Source organism: Thunnus maccoyii, chromosome 7, assembly GCF_910596095.1.
Source record: "Thunnus maccoyii chromosome 7, fThuMac1.1, whole genome shotgun sequence".
Classification (NCBI taxonomy): Eukaryota; Metazoa; Chordata; class Actinopteri; order Scombriformes; family Scombridae; genus Thunnus; species Thunnus maccoyii.
Window position 1 is genome coordinate 24,304,682 of NC_056539.1, and position 17,000 is coordinate 24,321,681.

A 17,000-nucleotide genomic window follows, 5' to 3' on the forward strand; every position below is an offset into this window, starting at 1 on the left:
TGTTGTTACAGTGTTTTGGTGTGTTAAACAGTAACATCTCTAACCTCTGACCTGTGCTGTGTCTACTGCACATAACTCATCGTGTCGCCTTCAGGGCCAAAAGTGTCCGTTTGTCTCTCAGCCCCTCTTATACAAACACGGTGCATGTACTTTAAAGTGATTTACAACATGCAAGTGATATTTGAGAGTGTAAGGTGTATGCTGCATACATACCAAGAGTGTTTTCACTCAAATCCATTAGCTTTGTCCTCCCCCTCTCTCCCCTCCCTCCCATTTCTCTCCCTACTGTACGACTGACCATCTACAATAGTGGTGGCAGAGGAATTCAGATTCTTCACCTTAGTAAAATACCACAATGGAAAAGTACTGCATTACAAGTAGAAGTGTTTCATTTAAGATTTTAGTGAAAGCTGCAATGACCAAATTTTTGTTAGATTACCAGTGGAAGAAATGTGGAATGTGAAAGTTGTCGCTCATATGTCATCCAACTCCCCTCAGTTTTACAGATCATTTTAGCATCTTTCAGCTCATTGTTTTGGTTTTACGGCCCGCAAGTTTACCATATTTCAATTCAATTCAACACAACTTTGTTTATCCATGTATGCTTTCACTCTGTGTCGTTGTTCTCATCAGTGGTGTTTCCAAAAGCAGCAGACAGCGGTTTTCAGAGAAAAAGCTCTGATAAACCCACTATATGAATGAACAAGGTCAGTGACTAGCTAGACAACATAGTGGAGAGTGAATACTGGACTTAGATTAACTCGATGTCCAGAAACAGGACTCTATTTAAATATGGATGTGGTTCATTAGTTGCTGGACGTGTAAATACAAAAACGACGGTAACATGACATAGTGATAATATGTCTTGCCCTACGTGCACTGCCCCCACATGGCAAAAAAGCAAAAATACCCATTACGAATATATATTATGAATAACCCCTCTATGTGTTACTATATGTTATTTCATTATTGTATCATTATTACTGAAACATTAACCTGTAAGCAGCCTTTTACTGCTGATCAAAGTGTAGCTGTAATTTAACTACTTCATATAGTGTTGGGTAGTTTAATCAGTAACAATGCATTGCATTTAATAAACTGATAATGTATTTTGCATGTCAATTTTCTATTGCTGTCGTAGGTTCTGTGTTACTACCAGCACAGAACCTAAGTGAGAGAGGGCATTTGAGGCAGAGATTAGTGATGAACATACCTGAGAAACTAGGACACTGTTGTCATTGAGCCCTTCTGAGGTTTCGTGAGCAACAGTAACCAATGAAACATGGGTGAGGGGGAGATGCCCACTTGAAAACCCAGAGAAGCCTTTGGGTAGACTTTGCTCCAGGGAAGGAGCATGCCAAAGAAGGACATAAATTACTTTTTATGAGTATTATTTTTTGCCAAAAGCATCAACAAGCACATCCAAGAGGGCAACATTTCAAACTGGTCAAGCAGAGAATGCGTGCTGTATTTTAAAATACACCAGGCTTTGTTTTCAATTCTAATGAAGTACAGCTACAGTAAAGACAGTATTCCTATGTTTCCAACTTAAGATGCCCACACCAATTACATTTATATGTCAACACAGTCCTGTTAGCACAGTTTAGTTCCTTATAAATAATTTTCTGAATATTGGAGCTTACACCAAAGCCATTTAACCCAGAGACGACTCCTGAATTAGTAAAGACCCAATAATGAATGTCAGTGAGAATGGATGTGTTTGCCTTAGAGGAGCAAAGAGGAGGAGGAGGAGAGGCAGAGAGATTAAGGGAGCTGTGATTGGAGCTGAGGCAAGAAAAGGAGGCAGAGAGGTGAGATGAGAGGTGAAGGAGGAGGAGAGGAGGAGTGATAGGGTGAAGACAGGAGACAAAAAGAACAGAGGATTAGAGAAAGGGATGGAAGGGGGAGAAGGAATAGGGGAGGGTGAAGGACGAGATGGAGAGGAATGAAAAATTAAACATGTCTGTAACTGATCAAAGCGGCAGCAAAAGACGAGAGGGGGGAGTAAAGGGGTGGGCTGGGTTTGGATGCAAGATGGAGTGGAGGGGGTGTAAAAAAAAAAAAAGACAATACGTTGGTGTGTGTGTGTGTGTGTGTGTGTGTGTGTGTGTGTGTGTGTGTGTGTGTGTGTGTGTGCTTGAGTGTGTGTGTGTGTGTGCGTAAGGTGTTTTTGGGCAGATTTTGACAACCTTAAGCCCAGCACAGCACGTGGTCAAATGAAGAGACCCATGGGAGCTCCTTGAAGAAACACATCACACTTCAGGATCTAGTTACAGTACTGTGTGTGTGTGTATGTGTGTGTGTGTGTCTTATATTATCTCTGTGTCTCCTCATACTCTTTCAGGAATGCACCAGAAACTAGCAGTAGAAAAAAAAAGGGAAAATAACTTAAAGTGATACTTCTCTCGAAACTTATCTTTTGTGGAAGGAAACATAGGCCTCAAATGTGGCTATAAAAAGTTTGTAGTTTGCTTCCTGATGGAGTTAAAAGGCTGCGGTCAGCTTGGATTGATTACAGTTATAATGTATTCCAGTGTGACAAATTTCATGGCTAGACAAATATCAAATTGTTAAAAAAAGTGCAACACATCGCATCATTTCTGTTCATATATATCATAAGGGTGTACCAAACAATCATATCTTTGCCAAAATATTCATGTTGATAAGTGGAAGAGCAGCAGATGGGCAGTCTAACATGCATGTAGTGGTGGTTTTAAATGCCACTTAAACTGGTTGTGATGCCTAAAGGGCAGCACATACACATTGAAGTGTCAACCCACAATCAGCTCTTCTCAAAAGCAACAATTATATGACATTTGCTCCCCCAAACCTGTGCAATGACTACTTCTTCTGTCTGTATGGTGTGTCTGGTATATACTATGTCAAATGATGTGATGTGTCTTGCACTTCAGCTTTAACTTCTAACTTTAGTCATAAATTAGCATCATCCACTAAGAATTTGCTGATCAAAATATGCATGAAACTGCTGCTTGATCTTCTACACTGTCATCAGAAAGTTTATAACATATGACAACAACAGGGGCAGTTCATGAATAAAAAAATATGTGACTAACTGGTCTCTCACGGTGTGCGAACTCACGCTCACAAACTCAACTGAGCTTTGCCTGAGGATTGAGGCACTAAGCTTTGTAATAGGCCATATTTTGGTAAAAATGTGAATGTTTGGAACACAGCGAACATAGAGATGGACAGCAGAGACGGGGGTTGGTTGTTTTTCTGGTTTTGATTTTTATGATGTCAGTTTTGAAATCCCTGCATGAATCTAAGCTGACCACAACCTTTGTTTTCTGTGGAGAAGCAAACTGCAACCTTTTTGCAGCCACATTTCGAATGTACACGGCAAGAGTGGCAACTGTACTGCTCGAAAGATAGATTTGAAGTATTGCCTTAAGCTAAACTAAATTTATTTGTAATTTAAGTGAAATTAACCAACTGTACAACATTAAACAGCTGTCACGCTTCATGCTGAGACCCCAATTTATATCCCACAAGTTGTAAAATCAGGCATATGTGGCTTCAACTGGCTTTGGTTTGTTGATTTTGTATGAACCCTAGTTACAAGTCACTATTTTGTGTTCATTTTATACATTAAATTAAAGTTTACATGGTCCAAAATGCAGTGACCAGTGCAGTGAAGTGAAGTGTGATGATAACCCTAAAAGCCCAAAGTTGTCATTTGTAAAAAAGCAAATGCGCCTATTTAAAACAGCTGAGATTGTTTCCATCCAACAGTAGCCATTTATTTTTATAAGCAGAGTTTTTATGCCTCTTTGTCAGTTCTGTTTGTTCCCCTGGAATCAGTGTGATGGAATAAATTGGAGAAATGATTGAAGCCAGGCACACTGGGGAGCTGAGGGAGACAGACGGACAGACAGAGAGAGAGAGAGAGAGAGAGAGAGAGAGAGAAGGGGGCGAAGGTTGGGGGGGTGAAACCGCAGTTTTTATGTGTTGTCTGGTTTTAATTTGGTAAGAGCCATCATTCACCAGTTCACTGAGGTGGCAAACCAGATGAGTGTGTGTGTGTGTGTGGGTGTGCTTTAAAAATGTGGGTTTCCTTCTGTGTTCTCTACCTGCTTAAACACTGAGCTATGTTTTCGCAAATTCTAAAACCTCTGCCACTTTATTTATTCTTGCCCCGCGTTGTTTTATATTCCATGTATTTTGTTAAACCTTGGCTTACTTTTAAAGGTGGTGATGTACAAACTTTGTCCTCTACTAATTTCATCATGTGTAATATGAAACAGTCAGTGTAAATTGCAAAATACTTCCTTGATTGTTCTCAAAACCTCATTTGTTTATTTCTATCCATTTTTTTCACATTTAGTGCCTTCAGCCATGCAAAGAACTGTGGGAAACCAGGAAGATGCTTTCTCCAAAGTCTTGTGAGGTAAGATAGAGAGTGCATAGTTTGTCTGTGTGTTTGTGTAAGTCACAGTGTCACCTCTGCACTAGAAACTTGCTTTTATTGGCATAACGAGAGAGTTTTTTTGTGTCTTTGTGCGCCTTGAATTAACATTCTTGCGTGTGTTTATGCAAGGTTTTGTTTGAGTGTTATGAATAACATATTTGTGAGCTTTTGAATATATACATGTGAGAGCGTGCACTAGTTTTGTGTGTATTTTGTACGTGTTTGTGTGTGGCCCCTAAATGATTATTTGCAGAGCCAGTCACTGTGGTTTTCAGATAGATTAGTTTTTCATCACAATAGCTGAAGCATGTTACTGGCTGGATGGCTGACTGGCTGGCTGGTTAGGAACACAGGGTAATTCAGAGCTATTAACTAAAGCTTGTGTTTACATTTTGCTGATCTGCAGCCATGGGCTCAGACACACACACATATACACACAAATACACACACAGTTGTATACACATGTACTCCTTTTCAGACCAAATCTCAAGGGTTGCCTTCAAAGACTCAGTAGGAGTTAACCAAAGGAAACACTTTCACCTCTGCTGTGTGTTTTCCTGCCCCCATGTGTGTATTTGTGTGTATTGTAATAATAACTTCCCTCCCCTCACTTCACCTCTTTCCTCTCCCTCTTTCTCTCATTTATGTACTCTCCCTCCATCAGAAGCAGACAGAGTGTGTGACGAGCAGGGAGTTTCTGGCCTCGCTGAGGTCATCCAGACAGGGTGACTGCCCTCCGCCTCAGCGAGCGACCGGATTCGCCGCAGCCTGCGTGGAGAGCTGCTCGTCAGACCCACATTGTCCATCCCCCAGGAAGTGCTGCTCCAACGGCTGTGGACACACTTGCCAAGCCCCAGCCAATCTATATAAAGGTAAATGTAACTCTTGGGCAGCTGGTTGGCGCTTGTTTGCAACATCCTGAGGGTTTTAAGTGAGAACATATTTAACCCTTACATACTGTTCATATTCTGACTCTTCACAGTATCCTCTCATAATTAGTCTCTATACCAAACTTCCACAAATCTATTTTTCATTCATAAATACCTTGTCAGTCATTAATAAATGAGTGATTAATCCTTAATGAAGCTTTCAGAGAGCTGAGAGAATATTATTAAGATTTTACACAATTGGTTTATGGTGAAAAAACATCGATCACAATATGTTATGGTTGAATGTTACTGTATCTGATTTTTGAATTTTAATATAAAACTAATAAGTATCAAATGTGTATTAGCTGCACAAAATAAAGTTGAAATAAATAAAATTAAAAAAATCAATTTTTGGTGTATTTCAGGTCATTTCAGGAAAAGTCATAAAATTTCAGGCTAAAGAATGATGTTTAGGTGTTTTTACTGCTCTCAAATGTACAAATGGGGGACCTGAACAGTAAGGGTTAACAAAATAATTGTTTTTGATTGCATCAGGCCGAGCTCTGGGCTTCTTAGTAGAGTTGATGTTGATAAAGGAATTCTATTGGTTGATCAGTCTAATGCTTGCACACATTCCAACTAATAATATTTTTTCTATGAGGTGTGCTTTAATCAGGCTTTTTTTTATTTTAGAAACAAGCTCTGTTAGCTGATATGCTACCACCCATTCTTGTTACTCACAGCACTGTACACGTTTTTAGATGTTTGTACGGGAGGGATGTACTTCCAATTTTTAATGACATCTGGCACTTGTTCCTGTGGTGTTTAAATACATTTATGGTGAGTTGCTTTTGGTCAAAAGTGTCTGCCAAATAAATGAAATGTAATTTAATGTGATAAAGATCCCTAAATACTGCCTGCTTGACTGCGTCTGAAGTCCCAGAGGGTCCCAATTTGGTTAACAGCTCCATCTCAAGTCTGTGTGAGGTCTAGACAGGAACATGAACTGCCTCAGATGCCTTTGTGGTGAAGATTGGACCACCATCATAATTAAACAAAAGGAAAACTGAGTGGCATTGATATTTTTACTTCACCAAAGTCGGGATTTGCAAATTTCAGGATGACAGCCCTCTTTCCGGGTACTATGATATATACCATCCATTAGTATTTAATATCTGATATATGGGACCAGAAATGTAGTCAGCTGCAAGACAAAGTACCTTACTGTCAAGTGTGTCAGAGCCCACTGAGCCATGTTCAGGAAGGGCATTCAACAACTTCCATACTTCACTCTCTGTTAAATTGAAATATACAACTTTTACTAAGAATTGCATTTTTTCTTATTACTTCAATAGTATTGGAATCAATGCTGTCCATATTCTACCTTAGTGCATTGACCCTGTTTTACAAAAAAAATCATTAAAATAATTGTCTATATCAAATGGTTTGGTTAAAAACCTGCCATCTGATTCCACAAAAGAAAGGCTTCCAGTTTCCTTTATCATTATTTCATGTAAGGTTCTCCAGAGTTCTTTACCGTCTTGTTTTATGGCATTTATTCTTTTTTATAATATTCCGTTTTCTTTTTTTTTACTCAGTTTTGTCACCTGGTTTCTCAATTGACAATATTTTAGTGTGTTTTCCACAGAACCTGACTTTGCTACTGTAGATTTGGCTTCATCTCTCTTTTTCATGAGATCTTTCAAACACTCGGTCAACCATAGCGCCGGTCTGGATTTGACAGTACTCTTCTTCATGGGAACATGTTTGTCAAACACTCCAGATGTTCATAAAAATATCTGAAGAAGCCTCTCTCCTGAGTAGCATACACATCAACCCAGTTTATATTTCTGACATCTTCCAAAAAACATTCAGAAATGAATTTCTTGTACATTCTTTTGTGTATAATTTCAACCCCACATTTAGGGATCTTGGTTTTCCTGGTAATTGCTATCATGTTATGGTCACTGAACCCCACAGAGAGACCAGTTTAGTGCAGTGCTAAGGAGTATTTATGGTCAATGCATGTAGCAGATGCATGGCCAGCACTGTTGGTAAAGACTCTGGTCGGTTGAGAAAGCATCTGTGATAGGTTACAAGCGTTAACCAATGACATCATTTTCTTTTTCATTGGGCATTGACTTGCAAGCCAGTCGATATTCATGTCCCCTACTAAGAAAATTTCACCATTCACATCTGCAGCTCTGTCAGTTGGCTCACATAAGTCATTCAGATATCGAGTGAGTATCAGTTCAAGGAGGCCTGTAGAAACAATCTATCACTATTGGCTTCAGGTGAGGCAGATGTACTCTAACCCACAACGATTCTAAGTTGCAGGAAAATTATTTTTGGTATATATTGCTACCCCACCACCATGTGTATTTCTGTCTCTCCTGAAAATCAGAGGGGGTCTCAGACACAGCAAAGATGTGGATGGTGTTATGCTGAGTAAGACAGTTCATGGACCTTATTTCTGACACTGCAGATATTCAGATGAGCCATCATAAGGCCCTTTGTTGGAGATGTTAACATGCTGAATTTCATGATTTGAAATATGTCTTTACATTTATGAGGTTGTAACAAAGTATGGTGACATTCAGCAATTTAAAAGAAATCATGTAAAGTAATAGAGAATAAGATTGTTTGTTAGTCATTGTCAATGTGGTTATCTCCAAATTATCCATCAGCAGTAGAGATAGTACATGGAATAATCCTGCCTCCATGATCCATTAGTCCGCGCAGGTCATTCATTCATCGAGCTCATCCAGTTTGTTGATGTCCCTGATAACGAGAACTTCCGCTGTCTCTGGTGTCGATCCATTCAACTTAATGAATACTTTGCAACTTGTGGTCCAAGTCGCCTAGGTTTTTGTTTTGTCTTCTTAATATGCGTCTTCTTCTTTGTGAGGTGTTCAATGATATACACGTCGGTCCCCTTTAGTTTTCTTCCTTGTTGAGGAGCACATATTTTTTCTTTCTGTTGGTGAAGCCAAAAGATCATATGTATAATTTGATTTTATGAATATAAAGGTGTTTTAAACATCCTATCAGTCCTAAGGCTTCTCCATGTGCCATCTATACCACCCATTATTAAAACAGCTTTTTTCTCTTGCTCTTACAGGCGTTCCCCTGAAGCCTCGTAGAGAGATGAGCTTCGTGGAAGATTCGGAGGGTCATGTGAAGGTGCTGTGGGTGTCAAAGTTCAATGTCAGTGTGGAGCCGGTCATTTACATGCTCCAGTCCCGTTGGAACATAGGCATTCACCCCAGTGAAGATCATGCCTCTCTGTGGACCACCGTTGCCATGGTAACTCACCTGCAGCCTCTCACCTTTCACCCTGGGTCTTTCTTTGAGAATTTAAAGATTTAAGATACTGAGATCATAAAGGAGATATTACTCTTTGAGTAAAGAGTTGATATAAGGTGTAATGTGATAGAAATGTTTATTAACTTCTGATTGTTTTGTGAGTCATTTTCTCACATGTGCAGAGATATCATCCCATTAATGTCACCCTCTCTACGCAATAATTTAGGGATATCAGTTGTAAAAATGTTGGTGCAACCCTAACCCAGATATATTACAACATGGCACATAGTTTATTCTGCTGAATTAGAAACAATGACAGTAGAAGAGTAATCAAAGTTATAAAAATGGTTCCCTGTGCCTTTAACAGTGGAACAACGCCACAAAGTTTGTAACATATCTTTACCTCATAACTCTCCAATTTGCCTCGAATGATGAAACTTCTCAACTATGGAGATGGATGTTAGACTCTGTTTCCACCTCATCAGTCTGCTGCCTTGCTGTCTAAACCTCTCCACCCCAGCCAGTCTCCCATTCTGCCAGGGTAAACCGTATGTGTGTGTGTGTGTGCGTGTGTGTGAGCGAGTGTGTGTGTGCACTGTACGTCCACGTGTATGTGCCTGTGTGAGGTTAGGTAAATAAGCAGAGCTTAAAAAGGAACCACAGGCAGCCACAGTCGTTCCACCGACTGACTCTGAATGACTGAACGCTCATTATGGACTTAAATAGATGGCAGCTCGTGTCTGTGAGTGCGTGTGTGTCTGTGAGTGTGTGTGTGATTGTGGATGAGTAGATTTTAAGCAGTGATTACATTTGCACTGTCGGGGAGACAAAACATGTGAATCTTTAGCAATTTTAACTATAATTTGGGCAAATCGTTTAATTTCACTATTATCAGATGGAAATCCAATCCGACTGTGTTCATCTGACTTTCCAGCTCATTATCTTGTGAAACTCATATGTCTAAAAGTACACAAGACTCTGTCATCCTTTTGAGAGGAGATATATTATGGATTTGTGAGTGATAACAGGATATATGTCCAGAGTGGGCTTTGACTGTAAAGTCTGTTTCTATTTACAGTTACTGTAATATAATCATAGTATCAGTGATTTCAGTATTAAAAACATATAAGACATTGTATAATGTTAACTATTAAGCATTCATATATAAAAAAAATGTGCTTATTCATATTCATTTCTGAGATTTCAAAGTATATTCTGTAAAAGTTTTACCTTTTGTGTCACCTAAGGATCAAAGTGATATGAATGTTTAATACTTGTAGGTTCCCTTTTGAAGTTTTCTTGCAAACAAACCAAAGTTATGTTTACATTCACTGTTACTCACCAAAACTCATATCCCTGTGATCTACGAATGTGTTGAATGCTTTTCCTTCCTCATAAAACATTTGCAAAACGGATTTTTTTAAAAGTAAATCCCGTATTGTTTATAGCCATGTTTACTGGCTCGCAATCTTCTTCTTCTCTGCCTTTGCTGGTGCATTTCTGTGTTTGTGTTTTCACATTAAAGCCACCTGTAGATCAGTGGAATAGTGCGATACAACTGGCAAGACAGTGTATCACGTCACCCGTGTGCACATGCCGGCGCACGTGTGTCCTTGTACGTGTGCACATTGCAAACAAAACAGGGACCACTCATAAAATACTGTTCCACATGTTCTATAAGACATCAAAAACGCCACAGTTTAACTCTGTGAGTCATGTACTAAAATAAAAATCGGTTTCAATTTGTTTAAAATGAGACATATCATTAAAACATCATAGGGAAATTTGTTTTTAATTCTGTCATGAATCCTGCAAAACCATATGCCATCATTTCATAAATGTCCACAAAAAGGAATGAAAGCTATCATATATTATTTTAGCTGTACGATAAAAGAAAATAATGAGACTCTCAATGCTCTCAAGTGACTCTCAAAGCCTTTTGTAAAAAGTATTTTTCTGTCATACACCTTGTTTATCATTAATACATATGATGTGATTGTATTTTTAGACCCTTTCTGAAGATGTGGTTCTGTCAGATCTGAGACCTCAGCGTTGGTACCAGTTCAGAGTAGCGGCTATCAACAGCCACGGCAGCAGAGGCTTCACCACACCCAGCAAACACTACATCTCCAGTAAAGGTAATACTAACACGCTGTAAACACATACTCTCATTTTCTTCAGAGAGCTGTTAGGAGTGTCTCACAGAGAGTGATGGTTCCTCCCGCATGTTTCCATAACCTATCTGTGAATTTTGATATTCTGTCATGAGACACTGAGCAAAACAGCGATTCCTGCGTTCCATTTGTGTCATTTTAAGAGAGATATTACACCTCTCTGAGGAAAAATCAGAAGCTCGGGAACGTTTCCCTTCCTCTCCTTCCCTGTTCTTTCTCTCTCTTTCACTCAAGAGTTGATGGATAAGGTACACACAGCAGGAAAACCATCAGACAGTTCATAAAACACAGACAGGAAACAGAAAATACACACAACTGCATGTGCACATATTCACATATACTGTACAGACACACACTTACATACTCACTCAGTTGGTTTTGTGGCAGAATGAAATCCCTAGTGGGTCAGTGAGACAGGGTGAAAGTGAGAATAAAACAGAAAGTCACAGACACACAGACACACACACACACACACACACACACACACACACACACACACACACACACACACTGTAGGAGGTCCTAGCTCTAATGCTTAGCAGACTTAGGTCATATTGGTGTTGCGCCAGGATTGGCTAGTGATATGAATCCCCTGCCAGGATTGGCTGGAGCATGTTTGTACGTGAATAATGACTTCAGGTTGGACTGCACTTTGGAAAATGGTTCTTTATCAGTTGAACACTTTTGGGAGATTATGAAGAGGTGTCTGAGATACCATTTTCCACCTCTGCATCAACAGAGCAAATGGTGGAATTCCTCATGAAACTGCCCTGGCAGCTCATGGTGCGTTAGTTTGCATTTTGAGAAATACGTTTATTTGCTTTCTTGCTGAGACTCAGATTAGAAGATAGATACCACTCTCAGATGGTATCAATCTTCTCATCTAACTCTCGGCAAGAAAGCAAATAAACGTATTTCCCAAAATGTTGAACTATCCTTTAAGACACGTCATATGTGTGTGTGTGTGTATGTGTGCTCTTGTATGTATTTTGAGGGCCTAGGTTAAAGGTTAAAGACACACACTTACACATTCCAAATACCATCTGATCGGAGTCAGAGTCTTGTGTTTCCAGTTCATTAGTCTGATTAGTCAGGGGCTGAAGGTCAAGGGTCACAAATCAGGAAGCTGGCAGATGTCAAGATGGTTGAGGTTCCTCCACTGTGACCTGGTGCTAACCATACAGAGAGATTTCGAATTTGAAAATCCGCAGGACCTGCCAGCAGTAATTATGAGGGAATGTCTGGATCAGAAAACTCATCTTGATGTCTTCATCTCATGAAACAATGGATTGAAATCCAGCTGATTGAGGGAGAAACAGAGAGAAAAAGGCCTTAGAGAAGAAGGTGTGTTTTGGTTCTGGTCAGGCAATTACTGTTGGCCCAAAGAGACACCCTGCTTGTTCCAAAAACATACTGAATGCACATACATGCACACACAAACAGGCCAGGCTTTCCAGCCCTAATATTTAGCTCTATCTTTGATCTCTGCATCTTGGGCAGCCAAGCACAGCCTGGGGCCTGTGGGAGGCCTGCCGTGGGGGATGTAGTTCTAATCAGATACATTTTGTAGTTTTAATCAAATACAGCATTGGGGTATGAGGCTCTAATGAGATACGGAGCCAGTGTTGAAAGGGCAATGACCCCAGGATTTCATCTTGGAGGCAAACAGTGACTAGTGGTGGTCGCCTTTGGTCTGTGTTGTGGTAGCTACTGAAAAAGGAGGCTTCAGACTTCTCCAGTATCATTCACCTTTGATGCTGTAAATCTAATTGGCTGAGTAGACCTGAATGAGACCAAGAGGAAATTAGCCTTTTCCCCCCGGAATGGCTTTTTTATTTTGCTCTGCTGCAGCACATCAAACATCGAGTTATTAGACAATTCAGTAAAGCTGGTTGATGTGCTTTGTAGGAATCATAATCTCAACACTAATCACTCTTCACCACATAAGGCCAAATGATTAAGTGTTTTTTATATGAAATCAAGATTGCAATTTTCATATCTCATGAACAGTGATTTTAATCTAAAGTTACATAATTAACAGCATCTTTACAAGCTGTTGCAAGTCAGAGTTTAACCACTGTTTACTCAGCTGTGGCTAATTAATGTTAATTTCGTGAGTTGGCGAAACAACATAAAAAATGAACTGTAGGCTGCTGTCTGGTTGATATGCTCTGCGTGCCGACGTCTGTGCTATTTACGCTCGGCCAATTTTGTAATTTTGTTGTAATTAACCAATAAATATGGCACCACTTTTAAATGTCATGATTGTCATACTGAATGAATAGATTGATGAATTAAGGTTTTATTATTGTGTCATGCATATAAATAAGCCCACCTTGCTTACAAGACACAATAGATATACACTGTATAAACCGGATATAAACAGCGCTGCATGTACATTTTCAGACAATACTGTAAAAAGAATAAGAAAATAAAAAATAAAGAAAACCAACTCAAACAACTTTCACAGCCAAAATACCTTCCTTGTCTTCAAAAAGGAATAATGATAATTCAAAAAACAAAAAAACATTGCCTGATGAAGACCCATTAGGGTCGAAACATTGCCTTTTTCAGTCAATAATAAAAAGACTTTGGAGTTATAATCCAGTGTGTGGACACTCTACTTTCTCCTCCATTTGATTTATTTTCCTGCACCTGACTTAAATATAATATGGGATGTGCACACACTATATCTTTGCTCTTTATTATATCATACTGGGCATTACATCTGAATAATGTTAAATATACCACTAATGTAATTAATAAATGAATGAAGTATGGGATGTGCACACACTATCTCTTTGCTCTAAAAACATGTACTATATCATACTGGGCATTACATTACTGGACGACTGTGGCTCAGTAGGTAGAGTGGGTCATTTTGTTTTTGTTTGACAAGACAAATTTACTTATAAGTTGATTTTTCTCTGACTGACTGGTTTAAAAAAAAACACCCTGTGAAGACCTCAACAACAAGCAGCTGCATCATTTTATCTGATTCTGTTCATGTAGAACAAAAGGTAAATTTGTGACAATGCTTGGTACCAATGTATCTTGTTTAATACTATGCAGTACAGGCCTGTAGTTTAATTTATATTTACACTTTATATCATTATATTTGTCAGACAAATCGCAATTAGATCCTTTCCTTGAATTGTTCAGCCCTGTCACTAGACCTTCATATGATGCTTTTGTACCAGTGGGGTAGTAGATGACTGACAACAAATCTGATATTCTTGGTCATCTGAAACAGTTCAAATGAAAATGTGTTCCTATGATGATGATGACAGTGGTGATGATGTTATTCTGATGATCACTTGTTTCTCTGTTCATCTTGCTGCAGATCCTTCCCCTCCAGAACCCCCAATAAATATCAGAGTGAGCAACCAGACTATGGACTGGACGGGTTCACAACCAGGGTCCCATCTCACAGAAAGGTATCTAAATAGATGAAAGACAATTAAATAGATGAATCTGTTTGTGATTTTCTGTGCTGCGCTAGTTGCTGTGCATCGTTTCAGTGCTGTAAGCTGCTGTTGTGGGCAATCAGTCATAAATTGTGGTCAGGAGGATAGTCGGTGCTTGACTGATTGCTCAGCTGCATGTAAATTACAGTTCATCTTTATTCAATCATATCATATCATAACATCTTTTCTATTTGTGTGCTGCAATACAAGACAAGGTTATACAAAGTTCAGCCCATTACTTGTATCAGCAACAATATTCAAATGAAACCTTTAAAAAGATAAAAAGATAAAAAAGATGAAAAATGTCTGAGCCTCTACTGTACTCATACAGAGTAAATAAGAGATTGTAAAATCAACACTGAAAACAGCTGACAAACAAGTAGAGCATCAATTTTACTGCCACTCAGTAACATACAAGGAAGGAAGTACTGCACTTTCTAGTTCATTACTATGAATTCGTTGACATTCATGCCGTGATGTTATTTGACTTCTTGCTTTCTTCTCATAGGTCAAGAGGAAATGAGGTTACCGTGGCAGTCTTAATACGCTGGGAGCCCCCCAGGGAGGGAGACCTGCCAGTCCACAACTACAGAGTCACCTGGATGTCTCGACATAAACACACAGCACACAAACACACACATTCACTGCAAGCACACACACATACCGTGCACAACAACATGCACACACACCTTGCACACTCACGCACACCAGAACAGGGTAAAAAGGAGAGCAACAGCAGAGTGACTCAGGGGGTAAGAAGACTTTCTGTTCATTTACTTACACTAAACAGATAATATAGTGATGGACATGTGCATAATAATATCTCACTCATATCTAAATTACACATTTTTTTAAAGGCTTACATACACACACTCACATTTGTATTTGGTATACCTCTTAGGACCTGCAAACTTGCTAACCCAACCCTTTCCCTAACATTAATAACTCTTTCAGACAGAATATGTGCGTACGGCATGAATCTACTCAACGTATGCTCGACCCATATTTGACCCATTCATTTGAGACAGCTTTCAATCTGTTTTTTCACTGTTAGCAGAGACTCCAGTCTGCAGAATAGTTTCAAACACTTCACTGCTAAACCAGAGAATTAAACTGTACAACACTGAATAATTACCATATCAGTTTCACCTCTCTTTCTGTCCATATTCACTCACTTTCTATTTCTCCCTCTCTCTCTTTGTGACAAGTCGTTAAATGACGTTTAAACATTGGCATCACTAAATTAATTTCCATTCCTGATAGCAATGCCAATGCTGGGCAGCCACCAACACACATCCAACCTAACTCAGGAGAAGGGTCATAAAGCTAAACCCCAGAGACGGATTTAATGGTGTCACTCTGAATGGGGTATAACCTAAAACCATTTTTTAAAATGTACCCTAAAACAAGTCTTAAAGGATACGTTTACAGTTTTCCAAGTTCGTCTTAAAACAATAGTCAGGTGCCCAAATAAACATTGACACATGTTTTTTTTTTGCTGTAATTGTTTCTCCTGTTCCTATCAGCCATTAAGAAATCCCCTCATAATGTACTTTCACTTTAAGTGATGGGGGACAAAATCCACAAGCCTCCTAGTGTACAAAAATGCATTTAAAAGTTTATTTGAAGATAATATTAGGCTGTAGCTGTCCAAATTCATCAAATCAAGTCAATACCTTGCAAGGTTAGTCTTTTTACTGCCAAATTCCCTTTTTTGTTACGATTCTTCCACTGCAGCTGAACAGGAAAACATTGTCCATCAAGAAACAGAGAGGATTTTTTTTTACGAAAAAGACTGGAACTGTGGACGATATCCACTTTATTTGCCTAACCTGTTTTAATGTTCATATGGGCACCTGAATATTGTTTTAAGACAGATTTGAATATTGTGAATCTAACCTTTAACCCTAAAACAACCTCTTTGAAGTGAGCACCAAAATGTCCCCTACTTTGAATCAAAATCCTCAGTCTGTAGGCCTAAATTCACATTGGTCTTACAAAGATTGAAATACAGGAACGCAAACACCACATAAAACACAGATCTATAGCTGCACCTGAGAGCTTTTACTAGGCTTTTAAACCTATGCAGCACACACACATGCAAACATTCCTGTTTGTATTCTGGTTGTGATTACTGCAATGATTTTACAGGCCTCTGCAGTGCTCAAAGAGAACAGGTTCTGTAAATAGCTACTGTGTGCTCATGGTGGTTTAAACTGAAACTAGAAATGCATTTCCTGCGGAAAATGCGTATGAATGCTGACAGCTGAAATAACTTGCAAAGCATTGCTGCAAATACAACACACTTGTTCAGCCTCCTCATGTGTACAACGTTGCAGAATTTGGTTACCATGGTATATTACATTTAAGAGATATGGCAGTTAATAAGTAGTATGGTGGTGTTTTACTCATGACCTCAGGATGGGGATATTGGTGCCATGATTTAGTATGTCGTGCAGATTCTCATGGAGAACTTCTGTAACAATTTTCATTTTATAAAACGCAACAGAAATATCATGTTATAATGTTACTTTACTGTGGGTAGAATTATATCAAATGTTACACACTTGTGCAGTGTGGCTTTATGTACAACATTCCCAAATTTGGTTGCAATCCAATTTAGTATTGCAGAGTTCTGGCCCGTTAAAGGCATCATCCACACCTTCAAAAGTTTTGCAATCAATTACAGACAAACGGTAAGTGATACCCAGAAATGAACTCATTCGTTTTATCTGACATTATCTAAATATGGTAT

The 17,000-nt window shown here is 39.0% G+C and overlaps 1 protein-coding gene across 1 annotated transcript in view; it reads left to right on the forward strand.

Moving 5' to 3' along the window:
* Positions 1–17,000, forward strand: part of anos1b (anosmin 1b) — a 53,056-nt gene that overhangs the window by 23,675 nt on the left and 12,381 nt on the right. Inside the window, exons 3-8 of the mRNA XM_042415708.1 lie at positions 4,346–4,408; positions 5,094–5,301; positions 8,420–8,604; positions 10,613–10,742; positions 14,122–14,215; positions 14,754–14,997. Coding sequence (XP_042271642.1) covers positions 4,346–4,408; positions 5,094–5,301; positions 8,420–8,604; positions 10,613–10,742; positions 14,122–14,215; positions 14,754–14,997 — 924 coding nt within the window. The remainder of the gene's footprint in view (positions 1–4,345; positions 4,409–5,093; positions 5,302–8,419; positions 8,605–10,612; positions 10,743–14,121; positions 14,216–14,753; positions 14,998–17,000) is intronic.